The sequence below is a fragment of the Malania oleifera genome, chromosome 5 (assembly GCF_029873635.1).
Source record: "Malania oleifera isolate guangnan ecotype guangnan chromosome 5, ASM2987363v1, whole genome shotgun sequence".
Classification (NCBI taxonomy): domain Eukaryota; kingdom Viridiplantae; phylum Streptophyta; class Magnoliopsida; order Santalales; family Ximeniaceae; genus Malania; species Malania oleifera.
In genome coordinates this window covers 99,866,011-99,889,850 of record NC_080421.1, presented here as the reverse complement: position 1 = coordinate 99,889,850, position 23,840 = coordinate 99,866,011, and the positions used below count along the sequence as shown (strand labels likewise).

The 23,840-nt window shown below is 34.2% G+C and overlaps 1 protein-coding gene across 1 annotated transcript in view; it reads right to left on the bottom strand.

Moving 5' to 3' along the window:
• Nucleotides 1-6,889: 6,889 nt before the first annotated feature.
• Nucleotides 6,890-23,840, bottom strand: part of LOC131155636 (uncharacterized) — a 93,707-nt gene continuing 76,756 nt past the window's right edge. The window contains exons 26-27 of the mRNA XM_058108890.1: nucleotides 20,236-20,340; nucleotides 6,890-7,408 (exon numbers count right to left, since the gene is read on the bottom strand). Of these exons, the coding sequence (XP_057964873.1) occupies nucleotides 7,295-7,408; nucleotides 20,236-20,340 (219 nt within the window). The 3' untranslated portion in view covers nucleotides 6,890-7,294. The remainder of the gene's footprint in view (nucleotides 7,409-20,235; nucleotides 20,341-23,840) is intronic.

Sequence of the window (23,840 nt, the reverse complement as noted above, 5' to 3'; positions counted from 1 at the left end):
AGACCTTCGTGAGACGCCACCCTCCGCATTGGGCTCTCAAAATCCATTACTCAGATTGAACCTCGTCTGTCCAAAGTCTTTAATGACTCAAGAATAAGGGGCCTTGCTAGCCATTCATGACATCAGTAAAAACAGTTTAGGAGCCTTTAGAGTCATTAACTAGAGTCAAAGCCCTATACTAGCATCTTGAATCCCTACCATATAGGGTTGAGGGTTTTGTGCTTCCGGTGTTTGGGGGGTTTGGCTTTTTTTTTTTAAAATTATTTAATAATTGACAATGAAGATTTCAAAGTTGACTTTAGAGAGAGAGAAAAAAAAAAAAAAAAAAAAAGGCATGAAAATTTGGATTTTAAATTGGATATAATTAGAAGAAATTAAATATTAATAAATCTTGTCATCTAATTTTAAATCTAAGGCCTTAATTTTGCATTTCTCTGATAAAATCTATTATTATTTTTTTACTCAAATATAATGCAGTTTTTTGAATTTGGAACTTGGAAAATGTTAGGAAAGGAAGAAAAATATGAAGGAATTCACCATTATATTTAGTTTATCAAGGAATATGAAAAATAAAATAAAAAATATCAAATGAAAGAACAAATATTTAATTTCACATATTATCAATAATTTATTTTTCTTAATTTTTAATTATATCAGAATAAATTTGTTTTTTCTAATAGTATTTGGTAGAGAGAGAAAATATAATAGAAAATAAATTTTGTTCTTATTTTTCTTTCATTTTTCTTCTTTTCCCTAGATACAATCTTGGATCGAAAAAGAACACACGACATTTATGACAATGTATCATGTGACAACTGAGGAAAAAAATATTAAAATAACTAGGTGACTAATCACACTTATGGTAAAAAAAAAATTGATGATGATTCAACTGATATCAAATGCGTTACTAAGGATGGGCATGACTCAATTAACTGAATTATACGCCTTGAACCGTTAAGCAAATAGAAGTTTTTGTTGGCTAAAAAATGCGAACCGAGATCAAATCATTTAAAATAGTTAACCAAATTTCTTATTAAATGATTTTTAGACCAATATTCAATGATTAACTGAATCGACCCACTTAATACAATTTAAAATTTTAAATTACTACAAACAATATACTTTTTTTTTCATTATAATCAATATGCAAACTTAAATATTCGTAACCACGGTATTCTTCCGTCAAAAGTGAGGGTATATTAATAAATAAAAGGAGGTGCCGCCCTCTTTTAGTTAAAAAAAAAAAATTAAAATATTCATCATTAAAATTTGAGCATCAATCTCAGTGCAATACAATTTTTAAAATTTCAATTATTGAAACTTATATAATATTATATAAAATATATATTATATATTTCTTATATATCGATTTGCGGGTGAAGCGAGGCGGTTACTCTTAATGGTTTCCCTCGAGGCACAATAGAAAACCCTCAATGAAATTCTACTTTCGGCTGCGAGACAAAACTCTAAAATTCCAATTGCTTGCTGTATTTTACTCCGCTACACTTCCTATATCCGATCGCTCTTACCACACCTAGTCTACTCATTCCTATCCTCATCTTACTTCATACCTATACTCTAGTAATAATCATTCTTAGAGTCTATAGAACCTGTATCCTAAAATCTGATACCAATTGTGATGAATCAAAAATTTCATTACTCTAATACCACTTGTATTAATATTTTCATACAGCGGAAGACCTAAAATACAAATTACTAGAGTACCAATTAACCCAATATAACAATATCATTTCCAATATTACAATTAACACTCCTAAAATTTTAAATACATCAAAAACATAATTTAATAAAGATCTATTCTAAATAAAACCTTCTATCTTACTCACCCTTCATTGCGCTACTTCGATCACTATTATACTCCATATGGAATCTGAAAATATTGTATAATCATGGGCTGAGACACCTCTCAGTAAGAAGGAATAAATTATTGTCAGTATGTGGCAACATGAGGTTTAATGTATCATAACACATTCATTTAATAATTAATTTAACTGAGAAATCATGAAAACTGTACTCATATATATATACATTTGCAATCATATATTTTTCTAAAAAAAAAATGCTCATGCTTAATAAGTTTCTCTGTGTACGAAACACAATATGTTTGTTAATGTAGAATCATCATGTTTGTAATGAGGAACCAACCTGAATGGACATTTTTATATCACCGTCATGTAATAACCCCACATGATCGGGTTGTATGACCCGAAGGAGGGACTTAACCATGGTTGGCCTACCAGGCTAAGTCAAACTGTACTCGTCTGTAGTACGATTGGCCTACCGCAGCCTGGTTCGTACCCAGGGGCGATCAACATCTCTCCGCAGGCCCAATCAACTTCCAATACCAACACTCGCCCCTGATATTCATATATTCTTATTTTCCAATTTAATCGGTTAATATTTTAAAACAATTGATGTAATTTATTATCCTTACTTTAGCCCTGGAGTGGTGCCTACGACATCTCAACGATGAATCTACTCCGATTAAAATGTTCGTGGCAAAAAGTGGAATCTAGGAATATTTTTCATTCTTCAATCGGCTCAGGTTTCGACGAGAAATTGAGGAGAGAGAAAGAGTTGAGGAGAGAGAGAGAGGAAATTCGTGAAAGGGTGGTTACTCAGGAAATCAATTCCTGAAGGATCTTATTGATCCTTTAGACAGATATATATATATATATATATATATATATATATATATATATATATATAAAATAACATTATTATATTATATTATATTAATATATTATTATGTAATATTATATTATTTAATTAATAATTAATAATTAATTAATTAATTAATTTTTTTGGATCACACTTACTCACATATTATTTTTGGGGTCGTTAAAAATTTATTTTATAAATCCAAAATTTCAGTATTGGGAAGGTGTTGGGGAAGATCCTTATTTGCTTGATGCAATTCATAAAGTTTTTAACACCTTTAAGTCACATTCTTTTGGGTTGGATCAAATTAGAAATGAGCTATATTTTCAAAAATGAAAATTGGATAAAATAAGTCTTAATTCATGTTTATTATTTAATAATAATTTTTTAGATTATTCTATTTAGAGATGCAAAAAGAAGCTTTGAAGAAGCAATTGCTAAAGCAGCAACAACAACCATGGCACCTGATAAGTATTTATATATAAATACATAAAATAAAGTCACAAACTTCAAGTACAATCTACTAAGGATTAACTTATGTTCTTAAAATATCATGCACAATTGATTGGTGCCTTGTTGGATGATATATGGATCAAGGGCTCCAACCCTAAGGAAGTTAGCATTGCGCATTTAGTCACAAACTACATCTTCATTTGTCTGCGAAAGAAATTGGAGCACATTTGTGCTCATTCATATGAAACAAAGAAATGGGCTAGCCTATACTAGACTTCAGCAGTTTGTTTTTTTGTTATTATAACATGAAACTTGGAATAAGAGATATAGAAAAATGGACAAAGTGGCTGAACAAGATCCCTTGAACCTTCTTGACATACCTGTTAAATTAGGTAATAAGGATGAGTATCCACTTTTTTAATGGACTAGACCATCCCATATTGATGAATGAGACGGAAGTCCCCACTTATGAATGGCCAAGCATGCATGAGATGGGTTCGACATTAATGCTAATCGGGCAACGGTAGAAGAAGTGTATCTAGTAGTGATGATTCACTAATAAATCTTGAGTCTAGATATGGAACTTCTCCACTATGCCCTTTGATGGTGATGATGGTAATGACGAGAAATGTTAGAGGTGGCGAATTTAACCCTGGTGGCAGTAGTGGATAAGGTGGTGATGGAGGGGACTAATGAGGAAATAAGGGGTGGCAACATGATAGACCAGAAGTGGAACATAAACATCCTCTCCAACTAGAAGACGAGGGTCTACAAAAAGAAATGCATCCAATTAACAGGTAGTATAGTCATAGAAAAGGAAAATGGAGGATGCTTTAGACAGAAGAGGAGACTTTTTTCCTTAGTTTGAAATTTATGAGTATAGGAATAGGGCATGATTCTAGTAGTTATAGTAGTTATCAATCTACATAGGAAAGTTTCTCACACGCATGTCTAATTTCATATGCATATAAGCAGACAAAACAATATGAAAATTGGCAACCATATACCTATGGGTATAGACAAATACGCCAAGACACTTTCCCCTGCTGATTTCTAGATCTCTTTCCATGCCAATTAAGTTAGACAAGTAGATAAAGCTTACTCTTTCTTTTAGGAATGAGCCACAAGTCACAGATAGACTTTGTCTTGAATTATTTTGAGAGATTTACACAAAAGGATAATGGTAATGACCTTAAAAAAGATAAAGAATTCATATGTCAACGATTGTCAACTTGATTTGTTTTAAAATTAATTAATTATTTAAATATTAATTAATCTTATCACCATGCTAGCATCGGCAAGAATACTCTCACCTCATGAATAAATTCAGAAGGAAAGCACAGGTTAATTAGGGGTTGTTTGTTAGGATAGGTGTGTAGGGATACTAATATCTTCCCCTCTCTTAATAGTACTCCTAAATCCTACTGACCTACTATGATTTTGCAAACCAATACTATGGGTTTCCAAAACCTAGGTTTGACTCAGAGACTAAGAAATCGATACCAAATAGGTGATTTAATCATACTTAAGTCAACGAATAGGTTAGTAATGACTCTGTTTAGCTTTAAGACCCATAATCTCAATCATACTCTCTTGATCGTCATCTGAGTTGAGGCAATAGTGGTCCGCTACTAAAATTTTAGCACAGTGTAGTCACACATCCTTAATGGCATGAGTTGATGCATAAATTAATATATTTCATCTCCCTAAATAGAAACAATTTCAAATTGGTCCGTTTAAGTTTTCATATATATTTTTTTAATTTATGGGTCAATGTATGATGCATACCATATATATGGTTAGTTGATAAAGCAGTGGAAATATATATGAATAATTTATCTATAAATGAGTTAGTAAGATTTAATTGAACAATTAGATCTTGAAACTAAACAAGAGATGTGTGAAACAAATATATTATTATGTCTAAAACTTTACTTTTTTAGTTTAATTTTTTTTTTTAAAAAATATCACAGTGAAAAAATTGTAAAATTATTAAATATCATATGCATTTCATGGATCTTTATTAGGATTATTTTAATCAAAAAATTTAAAATATTTGTTATAATTATTACCTTTGAAATTAAGTCAAAAAGGCGACAAATTGTAGCATCTATACCAGTTTGTTTAATAATTAACAATACAAATAGGAATTTGATTTTTTTGACCTTAAAAGCATTTTACTTTTATATTTTTGGTCTCTAACTAATTAATTTACACAACAGTTTTGTTTTTACTCGGTGCTTGTTGCACTTTGCTTAGTACCCTTCACCAAAAAGGTGTTTGCTTTTACTAAGCTTGTGTCGTGATATTCGAAAACAAATACAAATATATTGAAACAGTTGTCATATTTGAATTGGTTATTTTGATTTTTGTGTATTATTCAAGTTATGATAGGTATATATACCAACTGATGGTTCTTCTTAGATGAACCTTGATGGTCACAAAAGACTCGTTACCAGTTTGTAAAGCTAAATTCTGCAGAAATTATTCTTGCAAGTTAATTTTTATCCTACTTGGGTGCAAAACCCAAGACAACAAATTGGGTTTAGAAGAAAAATGTACAATTCAATTTTTAGTGTATATATATAAAAAACTTGCCAACCTTTTAAAAATGATATTTCTAGTAATCAAGTTTGAATTTGTGCTCCAAACATAAATCTTCAAAATATATTTTAGAAAAAAACTTGTTATGGCTACAGCTTTGGTGACTGCATATGTTTCATAGAAGCAATTTAAGACTCGTGAAAAGACCAGCATTTTCTTCAAGTTTGTCTAAGCAATTTTTTTTTTTCAAGTACTTGATCATGTTGAACCAGTTTGTTTTGCATATTAGGGTTCTAATATCTAGCACAAGATCCTTCAGCTCAAGCATGCCCACCTGCTGCAGTAATTTGGAGAAATCACAACCTTCATCCTCTTCGCATCTGCGTGTAGTTCCCTCGTGCGTCTGCTCCTTACCACATATATCTCTGTTAACAAATCTTAGGCAAATTCGTTTTATGTTCTTTGTTGCATCCTCCAATTAGTAGCTAAACTCGTGCTTATTCAAGAAAAAGGTCGAGTTGCAAAGCATTCACGCAAAAACAAAACGGAGAAAAATCACACACGAGTCGTGAAAAATAGAGCTGCACCATTTACCATGTATGCTTGAAAATAAAATTGATGTGAAGTGATCCCCGCAGGTTAAAATATGAGTAATAGGGCCAAACTGATGCACAGCAAGGACAATATGGCTTAAGACTTTCATTGTACAAGCTGAAATATAAAACCAATGGTTTTATTAATAAAATTCATGACTCCTACCAATGTCCGAAAAAAAAGGGCACATAATATAAGATCAATGGTGGCTGGCTAAACCACACGACATATACACTGAAAGATCATGTTTGCGGGGGCAGAACATCACCCCTTGCGAGTCTTAGATGCTAAAGAATAAAATCAGTAAAAGCTAAACCAGTGTCTTTGCAATAAATAAATAACTACATAGAACTTCATTTGTCATGCCCTTCAAATCACGGAATCAAAGATCCGTGGATTTGAACACAATGCAATAAAATTTGATAGTGTTTTGTTTAAATTCATGCAATTCCATTCCAATTTTTTTTTTTTAAAAAAAAAAAGCATAGAAAATTCCAGCACAACATCCACAGGAGGAGGATGGGGGGAGAGGGTGCAAATTCCAGCATTCAGCATAAGACTTGTCATATTTTTAAAGGAATCAGGATATTGAGAAATGCAAAAATAAGAGAACATGGGACGGTAACAATCATGCCATCATGTTGATGGCTTATTTAAGGACCTGTTTTATACATATTTTCCAAAATGAAAAATTAATTCAAGGAAAAAACTTGATGTTGGTAACAAAAAGACATGATGATGCTTATTTAACCAATGAAATGGTATGTACAGGCAGAAAAGCTCCCTACCATTAGAAAAGCTTTGGTTAGATAACCTGCTCAAGGGAGAATTTCAATTGAAGGGGTTAAAAAACCCAAGAACATATATATAATACAATGGAATGGGAATAGCAATGGAATTTCCATCCATATGGACCGTTAATTTAGAAGGATAAAGGATAAGAAAAAAAAGATGGCGGGCATGGATGGCATGAGGGAGAAGGGTGGGGGAGAACAAAGGAAACCTATACACTCTACTCTGTCTACATGAAGTAGCTAAGAGATTTCTTCTTCCTTGATCCACCTTCTCCATATAGTTCATTCCATTGTTGAAGCTCACTCATATTTGTGGACTCAGATGACACACTGGCGCATACCTGCATTAAAGATGGGAAGGAAAACATAAATTACAAAACATGAATTCTTGCAGCCTTTTTGAAAAACTAGTGTTGAAAATGCCAATGGAAAAATAGAAAATTTATCTTAAAAAAACTCAAAGAAATGACTGAAATGGCACCACCGTTCATGATGTGTCTGGCTATACGAAATAATTAAACAATGATAAGAAAAAGCCAGCACTTTTGTCCCCAAGTACAATTTTCTAAGAGGGCCAAGATAAGTATCATAATTTGAGTGGGGAGATTTAAATTTTATGTTTATAAAAATTAGGAGGGACAATTCTGTATGCAATTTTCAAAACCATGAGTTGACAAGACCCACACACAACACAACACAACATCCAACACCCCCACTCCTTTCCCCAAAAAAAAAAAAAAAAGAAGAAAAAACCCCTCCCTCTGCCACAAAGCATGGTCACACACACAAAAGATGCATTCATGCATGCGTCATCTACTTGCACAGAAATTATGTATGAAATATAAAAAAATTCAAAATGAATTCTTTATGCTCAAGTAACTCATTTAAACTTTGTTGTTCTAAAAAAAGAAGTTCAAATAAAATCTTTATGTTCAAATAATTAACCAAAAAAATAGGCTAAAAAAATAGACAATGCAACAAGACCTTTTTATGTGAAAGCCTGATGACAGAAAATTATCATTCAACCAGAAATAATCTGTTCTAAAAAATATAAAAGCTTTACTAACAAATAGTGTGCTTTTGCACAAAATAAATTATAAAATATAATATTTCTAAGGGGGTAATGAAACTGATGAAACTAACATAACTGCACTGAATCGAACCAATACCGATTGTTTTGTTATGTCAATCGGTTTGGTTCGGTTCTAAAAATCAGTAAACAGAATGTTTTGTTTTGTTTTTTTTTTTGTTCTTTTGTTTTTGTTTTTTTGTTTTTATGTTTCATGAAACTGAAAGAAGTCAACTGAACCAAGAAGGCATATTGAATTACCAATTTTGAAATTTTTGAAGAACGTAATTGATAGAATTTTCATTTTTTTTGAACATCTCCCTAAAAAATAAATTCAATAATTCATTTTTCAGAAGGCATATTCAATTTCAATTGTATTTCTAATAAGAATTCCATTCGGAAAATTTTCCAATTAGATTGGAATAAGTTAACGAGCCCCACTTTAGTTTCTAGTTAGCATAGTCAAGGCCCACTACGAGGCCAAACCGACCAACACAAACTGAAACGAACTGAATTTATTTGGTTTGGTTCAGTTTGGTTTTAGACATCATTTGATTTGGTTCATAAATATTAGGAACCATGAGATTCACAAACATTAGTTGGAAAATTTACTGCTTTTTGGTTATTTAGTCTCAGTATTTAGTATTATTATTTACCTAGGGGTTATTAATGGATTGTCTATAGGAGGGGAGGGGGTAGAGGTGTCTCATCTTCAGTTTGCTAATGATACTATCTTGTTCCTTGTAAATAATGTTGTGAAATTCCGAAGTTTTAACTTTGCTTGGAATCTTTGAGAAGATCTTGGGGCTGAAGATAAATCTAAGTGGTATAGCTGGTATTAATTTGAGCAGTAGGGAGCTTGAGATTTTTAGATCTTTAGCAGGTGCGAGTCTCTGGCTTGGCCTTTGTCTTATCTTGGTCTTCCTTTAGGGGTTAACCCTTTATTGGATGTTTGAGGGACCTAGTGATTGAGAAAGTGGGATAAAGATTATAGGGGTGGAAGAGAGCTTGTCTTTTGCTTGGGGGTCAAATCACTCTAATTAGTGTCTCTTTAGCTAATATTCCTATTTATTTTCTTTTCCTTTTTAAAATTCCCTCTAGGGCAAGATTATGAGAGATTTCCTAAGTCAGAGGGAGCTTTGGGGCTTGGTGATGTGGTTTCTAAGAACATATCTTCAATAGGAAAATGGTTATGGAGGTTTCCTGTAGAATATGATTCCCTATTGCACAAGGTAATAAAGAGTAAATACAGAATAAGTAAGAATAGATGGGGTTCCAAAGGGACTGCAAATGGCACTCATGAGTCCCTGGAAGTGTTTTCTAGGTTGCTAATCTTTTCTTTCCTCCCACTTGCTTTAAATCAGGTAATGGGGATAAAGTCCAATTCAGAGGACATTTGGGTTCGTGAGTCTTTGTTGGAGCTGTTGGTGTGTTTGTTTAGAGCTTCAACTGTTCACAATGCAATAATTTCAGGCTTTTTATTCTTTTGAGAGAGGCTCTCTTTCTTGGTATTTTCATTGCTTCAGAAGTCTCAATGAAAAAGAGGCTGGTGCATCAACTCTTTTACTGAGTGTGCTGGTTTCTTTTGGGCCAAATTCACCAGGGGATACAAGGATTTGGATTGGAGACGCTTCATGGTCCTTCTCTACAAAGTCGTTCTTTTCCAATCTGATAAGATCCACAAATCCTAGCCCTTTCCTATTACATAAAGCCGTTTGGAGAGCAAAGATTCCTTTCAAAACCTAGGCCTTCATTTGGACCTTAATTCTTAACAATATCAACACAAGTAATATGCTACAAATAGGGTGGTCTTGCAAGCCCTTAGTCCAGAATCCAGACTTTTGTATGCAGTGCAATGAGTCTAATGAGACTATTAGTCATTTGTTCATTTGTTGTAAGGCAGTAAGATGAACGTGGAACAATTTGTTTCCATACTCTGGTGAAGTTTGGATGGCTCTAGCTACAATTCAGGATTTTTTTTGAAGGCTAAGTTTTGGGGTTTTGGGAAGGAGACCGGATATTTTGGGACTCTACTGTTTTAACAATCTTGTGATCACTTTGATTGGAAAGCAATGCCCAGAATTTTTAAAAATCAAAAGACTTCAGCAAAATTGCTTTGGAAGCATAAAATTCGGATTTTAAACTTTAATTGTGTGGATTATACATGAAGTTTCTTCTAAATCATAATTCAAACTCCAAAATCCATGATTTCAAATATTACCTTATATAAAATTTGAAATTTTGAAAAACAAGTTCTCTCTTTTTGGTGATTATTTTGAAATCTAAAAATAAAAATAAAAAAAATGTTTTGCACATTTAAACAAACTCTTTATTATCTAATTTTCTAATACGAACCATGAAAAATAAAGACAAACTAAAATTTTTATAATTCTTTGGAAAACGAAAAATTGGAAAATGGAAAATGTTTTCCACAATTAAACAGACCCTTAGTTTTTCCTCTTATATATATATATATATATATATAAATAATTTTGCACTTTTTTATTGGGGGATTTCCAATCCTCATGTAATTATGTATTCCTTTTAATAGACTTGTTTTATCATCTAAAAAAAAAGTATTATCCTTGTTCCTTTGTGGCATTAGTAAGGATGTTGAAGGTCATGATAATGTACATGACACATGTTACAAATAGAGAGGGAGACAAATTATGTGATTAGCTTTTTCTCAACTTCCTAAATATTCCCAACATGGTACCAGAGCATGTTCACAAGACCTTTAGCCCCAGGCAGTGCAGCCACCATCAAACCAACCCCCTACGTCTGCCACTTTAGAAGGGGTTGTCTACACCAGCATAGGGCTGAAACAACTGGCCAGAAAACAGAGGTGTTGTCGGAAAATCCTAGATACCTTAGCCATAAGAACCCCTTTTGATTTCACAAAACCAACCTTATGCTCCTGACAATATCACCAATCTGCAGCTCCCTGAAATTTCATCAGTGAAGGTCAATCCACATGCCCTCACATGCCAGTCGAAGGCGGACTAATCAGGCTTCATTATGCCTTGTTTTTTAGTCTGATATGTTATCACAAGGGCTTGAATCCCTTTTTAAGCCACAATATCAAGTTGATGGGTCATGCTCTTTGTTCAAAGATCCACCGTGAGTTCCTCAGGGTTCAGGCAGTGTTATGTTAGTTTGTGATGCATTGTGGTTATTCACCTTCAAGGTCTTAAATTTTGGCTTCAAATAAATTTTTGAGGCTACAATACTACAAAAATTTGAATGGAAATTTAATTTCCAAATTTAAAAATGATGGAAATTAGTAGTAAAGCATGGAATCATTTTATTAAACCTTAGAATTTGTAAACAAACATAAGGACAAAAGAAACTGATCTCCCCAGAGGTTTAGCAAAAAGACAATGACCTCCCATGAGGTTCCAAAATTCCCGAGACATCCTCCGAGGTTTAACAAATTCTAGGGATCCCCCCTAAGGTTTGCCAAAAAGAAACAAACCTCCTTTTGTATTTTGCAAAAAGATACTTTTTTTTAGGGGAGGTCTATGTCTTTGACAAATCTCTAGGAGGTCTGTGATATTTTTGAAACCTTTGGAGAGGTCTATGACGTTTTTAAAACCTTTGGAGAGGTTTTTGTTTTTTTGCCGAACCTCATGAGAGAAGAGTGTCTTTTGCACTAAACATAATAATGCAAAATTTATAACTAAAATATTACTAATAAATACTTCAATGAAAAGCATATGATACATATGGTGCAATTACTCTAATATAAGAACATATTAAACATTTTCATTTAATAAAATTCATAAATTAGTCAAATGTTATTTATAATACAAATATAGATGATTCATACAAATAGTCAAACACAATGCTGTAGCTAATATCTAAGTTTAATTTTTTATGCAATTTCAAATGTGTGAAAGCTATTATCATATTTTTCTTGTAATAATTTTTAATTTCAATAAAAAAAATAAAAAAATTAATTAAGAGAGAAATTTTAGTTTGCGTTTTGATTCTCAACAAAATTTTATTTTATAGCTAAAATTTCGTCAAATTTTGCTGAAATTTCAAGACTTCAATAAGTTTTAGATGATCCACAGAAATCACAACGAAAATTTAGTAAGATAGAAATTGATTGTTGTTCAATTTTAAGGGTGATGGAAAGTGAAAATTTTGATGTGGAAGTTTAAGACTATGTTCACCTTGTTCATGGTTGTTTTAGTTGTTGACCTTGTTCATTGTTAAAGTCCTATTTGTGAGAGTTGGGATGGAGCCCATGAATACCAAAAGTATTCCTTTCATCACTGCCGCACATAACAACTAAGAAGTTGGACACAGAGAATTATGTGCAGTGAACCAAGTGTCTAACGCTCTCGAGATCTATTTAACAAGCTTAGGCAAATATACACAATTGTTTCTGTTGAGTAATTGGGTAAAATGGAAGACCTAAACTCAATGATAGGTCTCTCACTCTATTTATAATATATGTAACCACAATGGGAATGACCATAATACCCTTACTAACCCACACTTATTACTAACAAAACTCTCTAACACATAATAATAATAATGCTAAAAGACTAAATAACCATTAAAACTCCCACTCAAGCTGGAGCATATATATCATATGCTATATGCTCCTAGCTTGTTAAAATGAATTTGACATGAGCATCTCCCAAGGCTTTAGTGAACAAATCAGCAAGCAGTAACTCAGACTTCACATGAGTGGTTGTAATGAGCTTCTAAACAAGTTTCTCTCAAATAAAGTGGCAAACAACTTCAATGTATTTTGTCCACTCATGGAGGGTTGGAGGCAATATGAATAGCAGCTCGATTATCATACATCAACTCCATAGGCTGAGAATGTGGAAAACCTAGTTCTTTCAACATGTTCTTCAACCAAACAAGTTCACAGACCTCAGCACTTGACTTGGCAACCACAATTTGTTTCTTACTTTTCTAAGACACCAAATTACTGCCGACAAAGTTATAATATCCGATTGTTGATTTCGATCGAAAGGTGATCTGGCCCAATCTACATCTGTATATCCATGAATACGAGTGTGACCCCAATCCTGATATAAGAGACCTCTTCCTAGTGCACCTTTGAGATATCTCAAAATGCGAATTACTACATCTAGTGACTTGTTCTCAGGGAATCAAGAAACCGACTCACAACACTTGTTGCAAAGGATATATCTAGTTTAGTGACTGTGAGATACTTCAACCTTCCAATAGGTCTCTGGTATCGACCTAAGTTAGGCAACAAATCACCCATATCTGACATTAACTTACTCTTCGAATCCATGGGTGTTCACAAGTTTAAATCCCAACAGCCCTGTCTTATCTAAAAGATCAAGAACATACTTCCTCTAAGATAAGACAGTTCCCGTATGAGATCTCGATACTTGTATACCCAAGAAGTACTTCAATGGTCCCAAGTCTTCGGTCTGAAGCTTACTCTAGAGAAAAACTTTAGGTCCTAGATGCCACGATCATCATCACCAGTGATCACAATGTCATCCACATATACAATAAGTAAAATACTGCCCGAGGGAGTATGACAATAAAATACAAAGTGATCTATTGCACACCGATAAAGGCCAAACTCAAGTACAACAACACTAAAACGGCCAAACAATGCTCTTGGAGATTGTTTCAATCCATACAATGACTTCTTGAGCTGACATACTAAGCTTGACTGCTCCTGGGTAACAAACCTAGGGGGTTGCTCCATATATACCTCCTCATGAAGATCACCATGTAGGAAAACATTCTTCACATCTAACTGATGTAGAGGCCAATGACAAGTGGTGGATAAAGAAATAAATAAACGTACTGCGGCAAACTTAGCAACTAGGGAGAATGTGTTTGAATAATCCAAACCATACACTTGAGTTTACCCCTTCACAACAAGCGGGCCTTTAGACGAGTCCCAAAACCATCAAGATTGACTTTCACATTGTACATCCAGCAACAACCAACCACAGACTTATCACAGGGAAGAGGTATCAAATCCCAAGTATCATTATCATGTGCATCTCTTCAACCATTGTTGTCCTCCACACAGAATGGGATAGGGCTTCAAAAATAGATCTTGAAAGAGCCATAGAGGATAGAGTACTAACAAAATAGTAATAAGAGGGTGACAAGAAATCATAACAAACAAAATTAGAAATCAGATGTTGGGTACAAGTGCATTTACCTTTTCGAACAGCTATTGGAGGACCAACATCACAAGAAATAAGATCATCCAACGAGGGAACTAGAGGCATAGTAGTAGAAGCTGGGGAAGGCACTTCCCCCTTGAGTTTTCGTGTGTATACCTGCAAATTGGGATGATTCAAGTGATGACGCGAACTCAAACTAGGTGAAGATGTAGGAGGATTGGGCACAAATACTAGGTTTGGATCTAGAAGGCAAGGTAGAGGAAGGGACTCATCAAGGTCAATGGAACTCAAGGAATTAGAGTAGTATGGTGTAGACTTAAAAAAGGTGACATCAACAGAGACAAATAATCGATGTAAAGTAGGACTATAACATCGATATCCCTTTTGAGTATAGGAATAGCCCAAAAAAATACATTTGATAGCATGAGAATCCAACTTGTCCATTCCTGGAGATAACTGATGGACAAAGGACACAACTAAATATACAAGGAAGGAAGAACAAAAGAGCCTTAGGAAAGATAACTGAATATGAGATTTTACCACCAAGGACAAAGGATGACATTTTATTGATGAGTGAGCATGCTGTGAGCACAACATCACTCCAAAAGACTTTGGGGACATTCATTTAATAGAATAGGGTACGATTGACTTCAAGAATATGTCTGTTTTCCCGCTTTGCAACTCCATTTTGTTGTGGAGTGCGGGCACAGTCGCACAAGAGGGCTGACAGATCACACCAGAGTTAGTCATATAAGTACTGAATTGGGTACTGAAGTATAAATCATACTAGAGTTAGTCATATGAGTACTGAATTGGGTACTGAAGTACTCCTTAGCATTATCACTATGAAGTATCCTAACTAGCATGTAAAATTGAGTCTTTACGCGGGGAAAAAAAACAGACAACTTGGAACGATCTTTCATTAAAATATAACCAAGTCATCCTAGGGTAGTCATTAACAAATGTAACAAAGTACTGAAACCCCAACTTTGACATCACACGACTAGGACCCCAAATATAAAAATGGACAAAGCATGAAAGGACTAACCACTCGTTTGTCGACCCGAGGAGCAAAGGGTACATGATAATGCTTGCCAAATTGACAGGACTCACACTCAAGATTAGACAGAGAACTCAATGTAGGAACTAGTTGTTTCAACTTGTCTAAGGACGGACGACCAAGGTGACAATGGACTTGAAGTGATGTAGCTGTGATTGTGTGGGCAATGGGTGGACAAGGTGAATCAAAGTAGCAAATTCCACGAGCCTCACGTTCTATGCTAATTGTCTTTCCCATCTTCAGATCCTGAATAACCACAAAATCAGGAAGGAATGTGATAGAACAATTTAGTGACTTTGTAAGCTTACTAACTGACATAAGATTGAAAATAGATTTAGGAATGTATAAAGCAAAAGAAAGAGAGATAGAAGGAGTAGGATTTACTTTTCCTATCCCCTTAACAACAATAGTGGACCCATCAGCGAGGGTAACTTGAGGGAGATTTTTAGGATATTGGAGATCAGAAAAGAAGTTGGTTGCACCTTTTATATGGTCAATGGTGCAGCAGAATTGATAATCCAAGGACTAGTAGGAAGGAGACAAGATGACATGCAGACTGTAGGACTACCTTTCTAGGCAAAAGAAACAATGTGATAAGATGCTTTTTGAGACAATTGATACTACAGAAAACTTGAATACTCCTACTCTGATATAGTCATAGTACGTGGTTCACTCAAACAAGTGACTGAAAGAGTCATACTTTTGGGATTTGCAAACATCATCCCAACATTCACAAACTCAAACCAATGATCATAAGATTTATTTCCGGAACAATTGGAACAACCACGAACAAGGTGACTCACCATGAACAAGTCACAGATAAATCAGTACAAGGCTGCCATAGCACCAAGAAACTCACACGCAGCCCCAAGAAAGCAAAACTCAGCACTGGAACAATTGGAGAGGTGAACCACTGAAACTACGATGAACAAATCACCAACAACCTCAGATGCAGCCCCAAGAAAGCAACACTATCACAGCCCCACACACACAAAAAAAAAGAAAAAGAAAAAGAAAAATAAAAAGAAAGAACTTATGAGCACTGCCACTGCCCCAAGAAAGTCACCAATGACTGTTACTAACTAACAAATTACCATGAGTGCATTGACACAACAAAGATTGGATCTTGGAGCAAAAACACATGCCTAACAGCTTGATATTTTGGTATATGGAAGGAATTAGAATAGTGAATAAAAACACACAGCAAATCCGACTGTTTCAGACCCAATAAACTCATTAACAATTGATAAACAGCTTCACGAAGCATCGGACAACCATTCCTTAGCTGCCGCAGTGCCACGGACGAGGTGAAAAAACTCACCAATGGATATAGCACTGCCACAGCCTCGCAACGGAACATATGAATCCTGCCACGGCTCCAAAAAACTCACAAAGATGCCGTCACAAGCCTTCAACAGACATTAATGGAATGCCGCAAGTGCATAGTCGGAAAAGGTTGAATTTTTGAGCAAAAAACTGACCTAACAGCTTTATAATATAGTCCAGAGAAGGAATCAGAGCATGGCAGAGAAAAAAAAAGAAAAAGGTGGCCGGAAATTCACTCATGGGCCCTATCGGCATTTGGCTAGCACGTGGGGGCTCCTATGGCGATGGGGTTTTTTGGGGTGAGTTGTTTGGATCACACTCTGATACCATGCTGAGTAATTGGGTAAAATGGAAGATCTAAACTCAATGATAGGTCTCTCCCTCTATTTATAATATATGTAAGTACAATGGGAATGACCATAATACCCTTACTAACTCACACTTATTACTAACAAAACTCTTAACACAATAATAATAATAATAATAATAATAATAATAATAATAATAATGCTAAAAGACTAAATAACCATTAACAGTTTGAATACCATACCATTGACGATAAATGGAAAGAAATGTCGGTTAAAGATATGCATTGATTGCCTCACTACGGAACTCTATATTGCACGCACGTGCATACATTTTGATGCATGCAATGAGATGGAGTTATGTCCAAACTCTTATGTTTCAATAATATAACTCATGTACAATCTCTCCCCTTTCTGTTACAACAAGCGGATAGGAATGTCACAAGATTCCCGTAGAGACGAAGTGCACCATGAGGAACTCGATATCATAGAAATCATAGCATCCATTCCTCAGAATTAAGTGTTTGAGCCTTTAGCTTGAAGCCTCCTTTTGTTACAAAAGGTGATTCTTGTTTTCAAGCAAGAAGCAGCAGAAGTTCCCAAGGTGGTTTGAGGAGTAATGGTCGAAGTGGTGGACATGGTGGAAGGGTACTCATTGTGGACTAGGAGGTCATATAATAAAATTTGCAATAAAATAGAATCCTCAAACATTGCCATGCAGCCAGCACAGATTCCACTCTACCCCATTCAGAAAAAGGTCACACTATAAAGCAGTGTTGGGATCTCACCATAAACCCCCACACATCGCCAAGCAACCAGCACAGATTCCATTTTTCTCCATTCAAAAAATGGGAGCAGCAGTGCACTGTCTCTATTTCAGAGGACGAGTATTCAAAATTCCTACGATATCGGTCATTGTCTTTATTCTTTTGTGTGCAGTGCTGAGTGTGAATCCTGTCAGTTGGGAAAGCATCATCATACTCCATTTGCTTCCCCTGAGTCTATAAATGAGTAAGAAATTCTTACACGTTAGCCCACTATTATGCTTGGGTCCTAATCAAGTTGTCTTAAAATTGGGTTTTCGATGTTCTTAGGACTGGACTTGGCTTTGTCTAATAAAGGATTGGTCTGACTTATTTCATATCTTTTGTGCCTTTTTGTTATGAGTAAAGACTCAATTTGATCAAACTATTCAGTGCTTCTTAGTGATAGTGATAAGGAGTACTTTAGTACCCAATTCACTACCAGTATGACTAAATTTGGTATGTTTCATCAGCCATCTTGTTCTACACTCCACAACAAAATGGAGTTGCATTGGCAAAAAGTAGACATATTGCTGGAGTCACTCACACTCTACTATGTCTCAAGAATGTTCCCCGAAGTGCTTTAGAGTGATGTTGAGCTCATTGCCTTCTTTCTTATCAATAGAATGTTACCTGGTAGTAAATTACCAGACTGTTTTTTCTTCCCGAATGCTCCTTCTCACTACCTGCGCGTATTCGAGTGTCTCCTTTTGCCCATTTGTTAACTCTAAAATGGATAAGTTGGATCTTCATGCTATCAAATGTATTTTTCTAGGATACTTGTGTACTCGAAAGTGATATCATTGTTATAATATTACCTTGCATTGCCTTTTGTCTGCACTATTTGAGGTTACTCCATTCTATTCTGAATCCTTGAGCCCGACCTTGAACAATCCCTTCCTATACCTAGCCTTTGAAATTCTGATGGTATCTCACCCCAATCATCCGTATGCATTTTAACTAGCTTGAGCCCTTCTAGTCTACTATATCATCCTAATTTGTAGGTGTACACACAACAGCAACTCAAGGGAGGAGGGGCTCCTCTAGCTTCTAATATGCCTTTGGTTTTCCTAGTCTGATGCTTCCTTCTGCTGTCAGAAAAGGTAAAGTTACCTATACCCAAGTACCTAACAGTAAGTCTAATTCCATTTACACAGATTTCATGCACCCTTGTATTACTATTTCATTAGTATGACTATTACTCTTCCCAAATCTATCTCTAAAGCACTACTACATTTTGGGTGGAAGACTGCAATGGTCGAAAAGATGTGCATGTAAGAAGATAATGACACTTGGATATAATACCCCTTTGTGCTGACAAGTCAATGGTTCAGCGCCTCGTTTGAAAGCCTATCTCATTATTAAAGGATATACTTAGGTGTATACAGTATAGTTGGATTATTCTGACACACTTCCTGGTTGCCAAACTTGCCTCAATTCATTTGTTCATTTTCTTATCCACCACCTTTCATTGGCCTTTGCATCAATTAGACTTGAAGAATGACTTCTTACACAATGATCTCTGGGTGGAGGTGGGAGGTCTATATGACCATCAAGTTAATTACTCAGCGGGTGTCAGCATTCGTTTGTCATAAAAAAAATCCTTATATGGTCTAAAGATTAGGGCAGTGCTTGGGCTAAATCAATTTGTAACAAGCTTGGGAAGCATACAATATCATGCTTAAGCTTGAGGGGGAGCATATAATAATATCATGCTCAGGAAGAAGAAGAAGCTAACTAGTAGAAAGGAGCCACCCACATGGTTTTTTTTTTTTTTTTTAAATATTTTTAAAAAGTACATGTGAACTCTGCACATAATTATTGAACTACACAAGCTGCTAACTAGTAGATAGGAGCTGCCCACAAGTAGATTAAGTAAATCTTCTAAAATCACAGTTAGGCAAGGTGAACTTTGGCCAAATCAAAGGTTCGTAAAGTGCATTTATTCCTTCCCTTTATCTAGAACATCCGCTTTGCTTGAACATTAGTATAATAACATAAGAAGTCCACATAAACTCTAAATGATGTTCTCTATCAAGGTATCTCAAAAAATGATCAAAGCTGTGTCAAAGAAGACATAAGTGAGCAATTTGGCTATCAAGCCAACCTTAAAACAGAAGGGATAAACATGAATCAATGTCTCATAAAAGCAGAGCAGTTTCGCTGAAGAACAAGATATTGGTTCCTTTCAAAGTACTAACAACACCATAACCAACATACAACCACTACCATCAACACCATATACCACTACAGGCACTATGCCACCAGTACTGTCAACAACATACACACTCTTAGCCCCATAAACAAGCAATACACAATTTTCTGAAGATTACTATAGCATAACCAATGCACCCCAAAAGAATTTGTTAAATATGATAGCTCTAAATTATTGAGAATATGCTGTACCATATTCTGCAAAAAAGGGAGGGGAGTGAAGAAAGGGAGGGGAGGGGTAATACCTGTTCATGTGCATATCTGAAATCCTCCATGTTCAAAGAGCGAATGTCTGTGCTATTATACAAGGCAGGTAAAGGTCTATTCTCTGCTAATGCCAATGCTTTCTCCTGAAATTATGCAAAGGAACTATCAGATTGCTAAGCCTACAAAATGATTCTGCCAGAAGTAGATCCATAAACAACATAGTTTAAGTCCAAAAAATAGTCCAGAAGATATCTTTCATGTGTTTTCCACAATAAATTCATGTAACAGGAGCATTATAAATTCCAAATCAACTGGCCTAGTATTGTGTTGTAATAATGCGCAACAAAATGGGGGTAACAAACATGACAAAGACTAAATGCGGGGTCAACAAAATTTTGTTTCTCATCTTAAACACTACATATATTAGAGAAAATGGGTTTGAAAGTAACCATGAGATGAGCATGATCCACTCTTAAATTCATCGTAGTTGAGGAAAATCAAATTGACAAAGTAACAACATCTGACATTGAAACAGCGCATATTTACATCAACAACCTAAAAGTATCATTGTAAAACCAGTGCATTTTTGCATCAAGAGCCTCAGTTAGCATGAATCTCAAGTGAAAAAGAGAAACAAAATATAGAAAATTATAAACTACCAACAAATTTATGGGATAAAAGTATTCAAAAATGCAATTTGAAATACCTAAATGAATACTACCTCTTGGAGGTTTTAGTCCAAAGAAATATACAATCAAGAAATTTTGAAGATTTAGGAGTTCAATAAAAAGAGATCATTTGAAAATGATTTGAAAAACCTAGTGTGGAACTATGGAGACGGCTGGACTATTAGATTCAACATTTGTATAACTTATCTAGGTGAAAAATGGAATTTTGGATTCCTCAACTATGCATAAACTTAGCAATTAACTATGGGTTTGTTTGGTATCGTTTGTGTTTTCAAATTTCCGTTTCTATACAGTGAAGAAACAAATTACAGAAACATGTTTGTTTAGGGGTTGTTTGGTAACCTTGTCAAAAAATTAAAGAAATATAATCTAAAAACCAGGAACATAAACTAAAAACCAGAAACCAGCAATTTGTTTGGTTAATATTTATTAAATTAAAATAAATTAAAAACTTAATTAAAAACGCTCATTTTTGTCTTTAAACAAAAAAAAAAATATTAAAATAATAAAATTGAAAAAATTACACATTAAAGAATACCATAATAAAAATAAAAATTATTATAATTAATTTACTTAATTGTTATACTTTCAAATTTTACGTTACAACTAAAACTTTATTGGACATGACAATTGAAAAATATTTTGCAATTAGCTTTATTATTAATTTTTGAAATTTATGTATATTTTTATTTTAATTTTATTTAAATTCATATGATCATTTAATTTTAGTTTTAATTTTGAAATGTACAAAATGAATGATTTAATCCAAAAGAATTATTTCTAGATATTAAAATTTCTAGCAACAAGTTGCCAAACACCTGAAAACCATAAAATCTTATTTCTACTTCTTTCACTAACAGCAAAAAATCAACAATAGAAACAAAAAACTGACAATATAAACAAACGTGTTTTTATAACCTGTTTCTCTACTGTGCAAAAATAGAAACTAGAAAACAAAAAACAACAGTGACACCAAGTAGGCCGTTACATTATTAATTTTTTTTTGTTGTTGTCAATTTTTAGCTATTTGTAAAAAAAAAATAAAAAAAAAAAATTGAAAACCAGATTTTATGGTTTTTTTAGCTATTTTGGCGAAAATATTTTAATATCCAAAAAGATTATCGTTTTTTGCATTAAATCATTCATTTTTATACATATTTTTTAATAAAAATAAAAATAAATAATTGTATGAATTTAAAAAATACTTAAAATAAAAATGTACATAAATTTTCAAAAAAAATTTAAAAATAAAATTCCATCTACAAAACAGTTTTACTATTTTTCAATTGTCATGTACAATAAGATTGTTCTTGTAGAGTGAATTTTGAAATATAATAATTTAGTAAAATAATTATTATAATTTTATTAATATAGTATTTTTAATATGTATTATTTTGTACTTTGGTTATTTTGATCATAGTTTTTAATTATTATTTGATACAAGGACAAAACTTAGCATTTGTCTAGAAACATTTTTAATTTGTTTTTGTTTTTGTTTTGTTTTTATAAATTTTGGCACAAGCATTTGTTATTTAATTTGGTTTTTAGTTTTTGTTTCTAGTTTTTAGTTTTTGTTTTGGTTTTCATTTTTATAAATTTTGACAATAATCACACACAACCTCTAAGCATGTAACAACTTTGAGTGGAGGGAACCAACTAGGGCAACAAACGAGCCTATTTTCACAAGATACTCAGTGCTAGACTCAACAATGGCATGTTCAAACTAGTTTGCTAAGATAAATGAATCACAGTCAAGCTTAGACTTGAAGCTTAGAGACTACAAGAGTTGAGCTTGAACTAGATGATACTTGAACCATTTTTAATAGACATCATTTTACATGTTTTTAAGAAGTATTTTCTCTCTCAAGTCATCATTATTTCCACTCTACAGCCCAAGTGAAGTACCTAATAGACATTCATTTTGGACCGATCTCTTGGAGATTAAAAGCCGATAGAATGCACCCTGGGTTATTGGAGGAGATTTCAACATGGTGTTACACCCCAATGAAAGAAGTGGGGGTAGAGCAGATAACGACTACATAAGTGAGGACTTCACCAATGTGAATGCCTTCATTGATCTCCCCCTCATTGTTGGTGCTTTCACTTGGTCCAACTCTAGAGATCCACCTTCCTTCTCAAGAATTGATAGATTCATTATCTCAGTGAATTGGGATACACACTTTCCCAAAACCACTAAGGAGCTCCTTCCTACGCCCACGTTGGATCACTTCCGATTCATTGAAACGAGTAAAAACAAATGGGGACCAACCTCATTCCACTTTGAAAATATGTGGTAAAAGCACAATGGCTTGGGGACCTCATTAAGCTATGGTGGTCCACGCATCATGCTGAGGGGAGCCAACTTTGTTTTGGCTTCAAAACTGAAGGGATTGAAAGAGAAGCTCAAAGTGTGGAATAAAAGCACATTTGGGAATATTTGAGTGAAGAAGAGCAATGTTCTTAACATCAAGATCCTTGACGAGCAAGAGCTAAGACAAGGGTTCAATACCAATTAAAGGGCCAAAAGAGTTTTATTGAAGAAGCTGCTAATTGGGGCTATTAGTCTTGAAGAGATCTCATGGAAGTAGAACTGCGAATGCCCATTAGACCGGAATACCATGTTTTTCCACTGAACTGCGAATGCTCATTGTAGATTGAACATCTTCCAACATTGAAATTGGATAGAACACCTTAATTGAGGAAGAGGAAATCAAAAGGGCAATTTGGAACTGTTATAAAGCTCTTTACTCTAATTTTGAAAGCTAAAGACCTTAAGTCGATGGCACCAACTTTAAATCTATTAGCCCCTCCACCACAGAGTGGCTTAAGAGATTTTTGAGAAAGCAGAAATCCTCCATGCCATAAGAGAATGCAATGGAGAGAAAGTGCTAGGGCTAGATGGGTTCTCCTTGTCATTCTTCTAGTCAAATTGGGGCAAGCTTGAGTAGGACTTT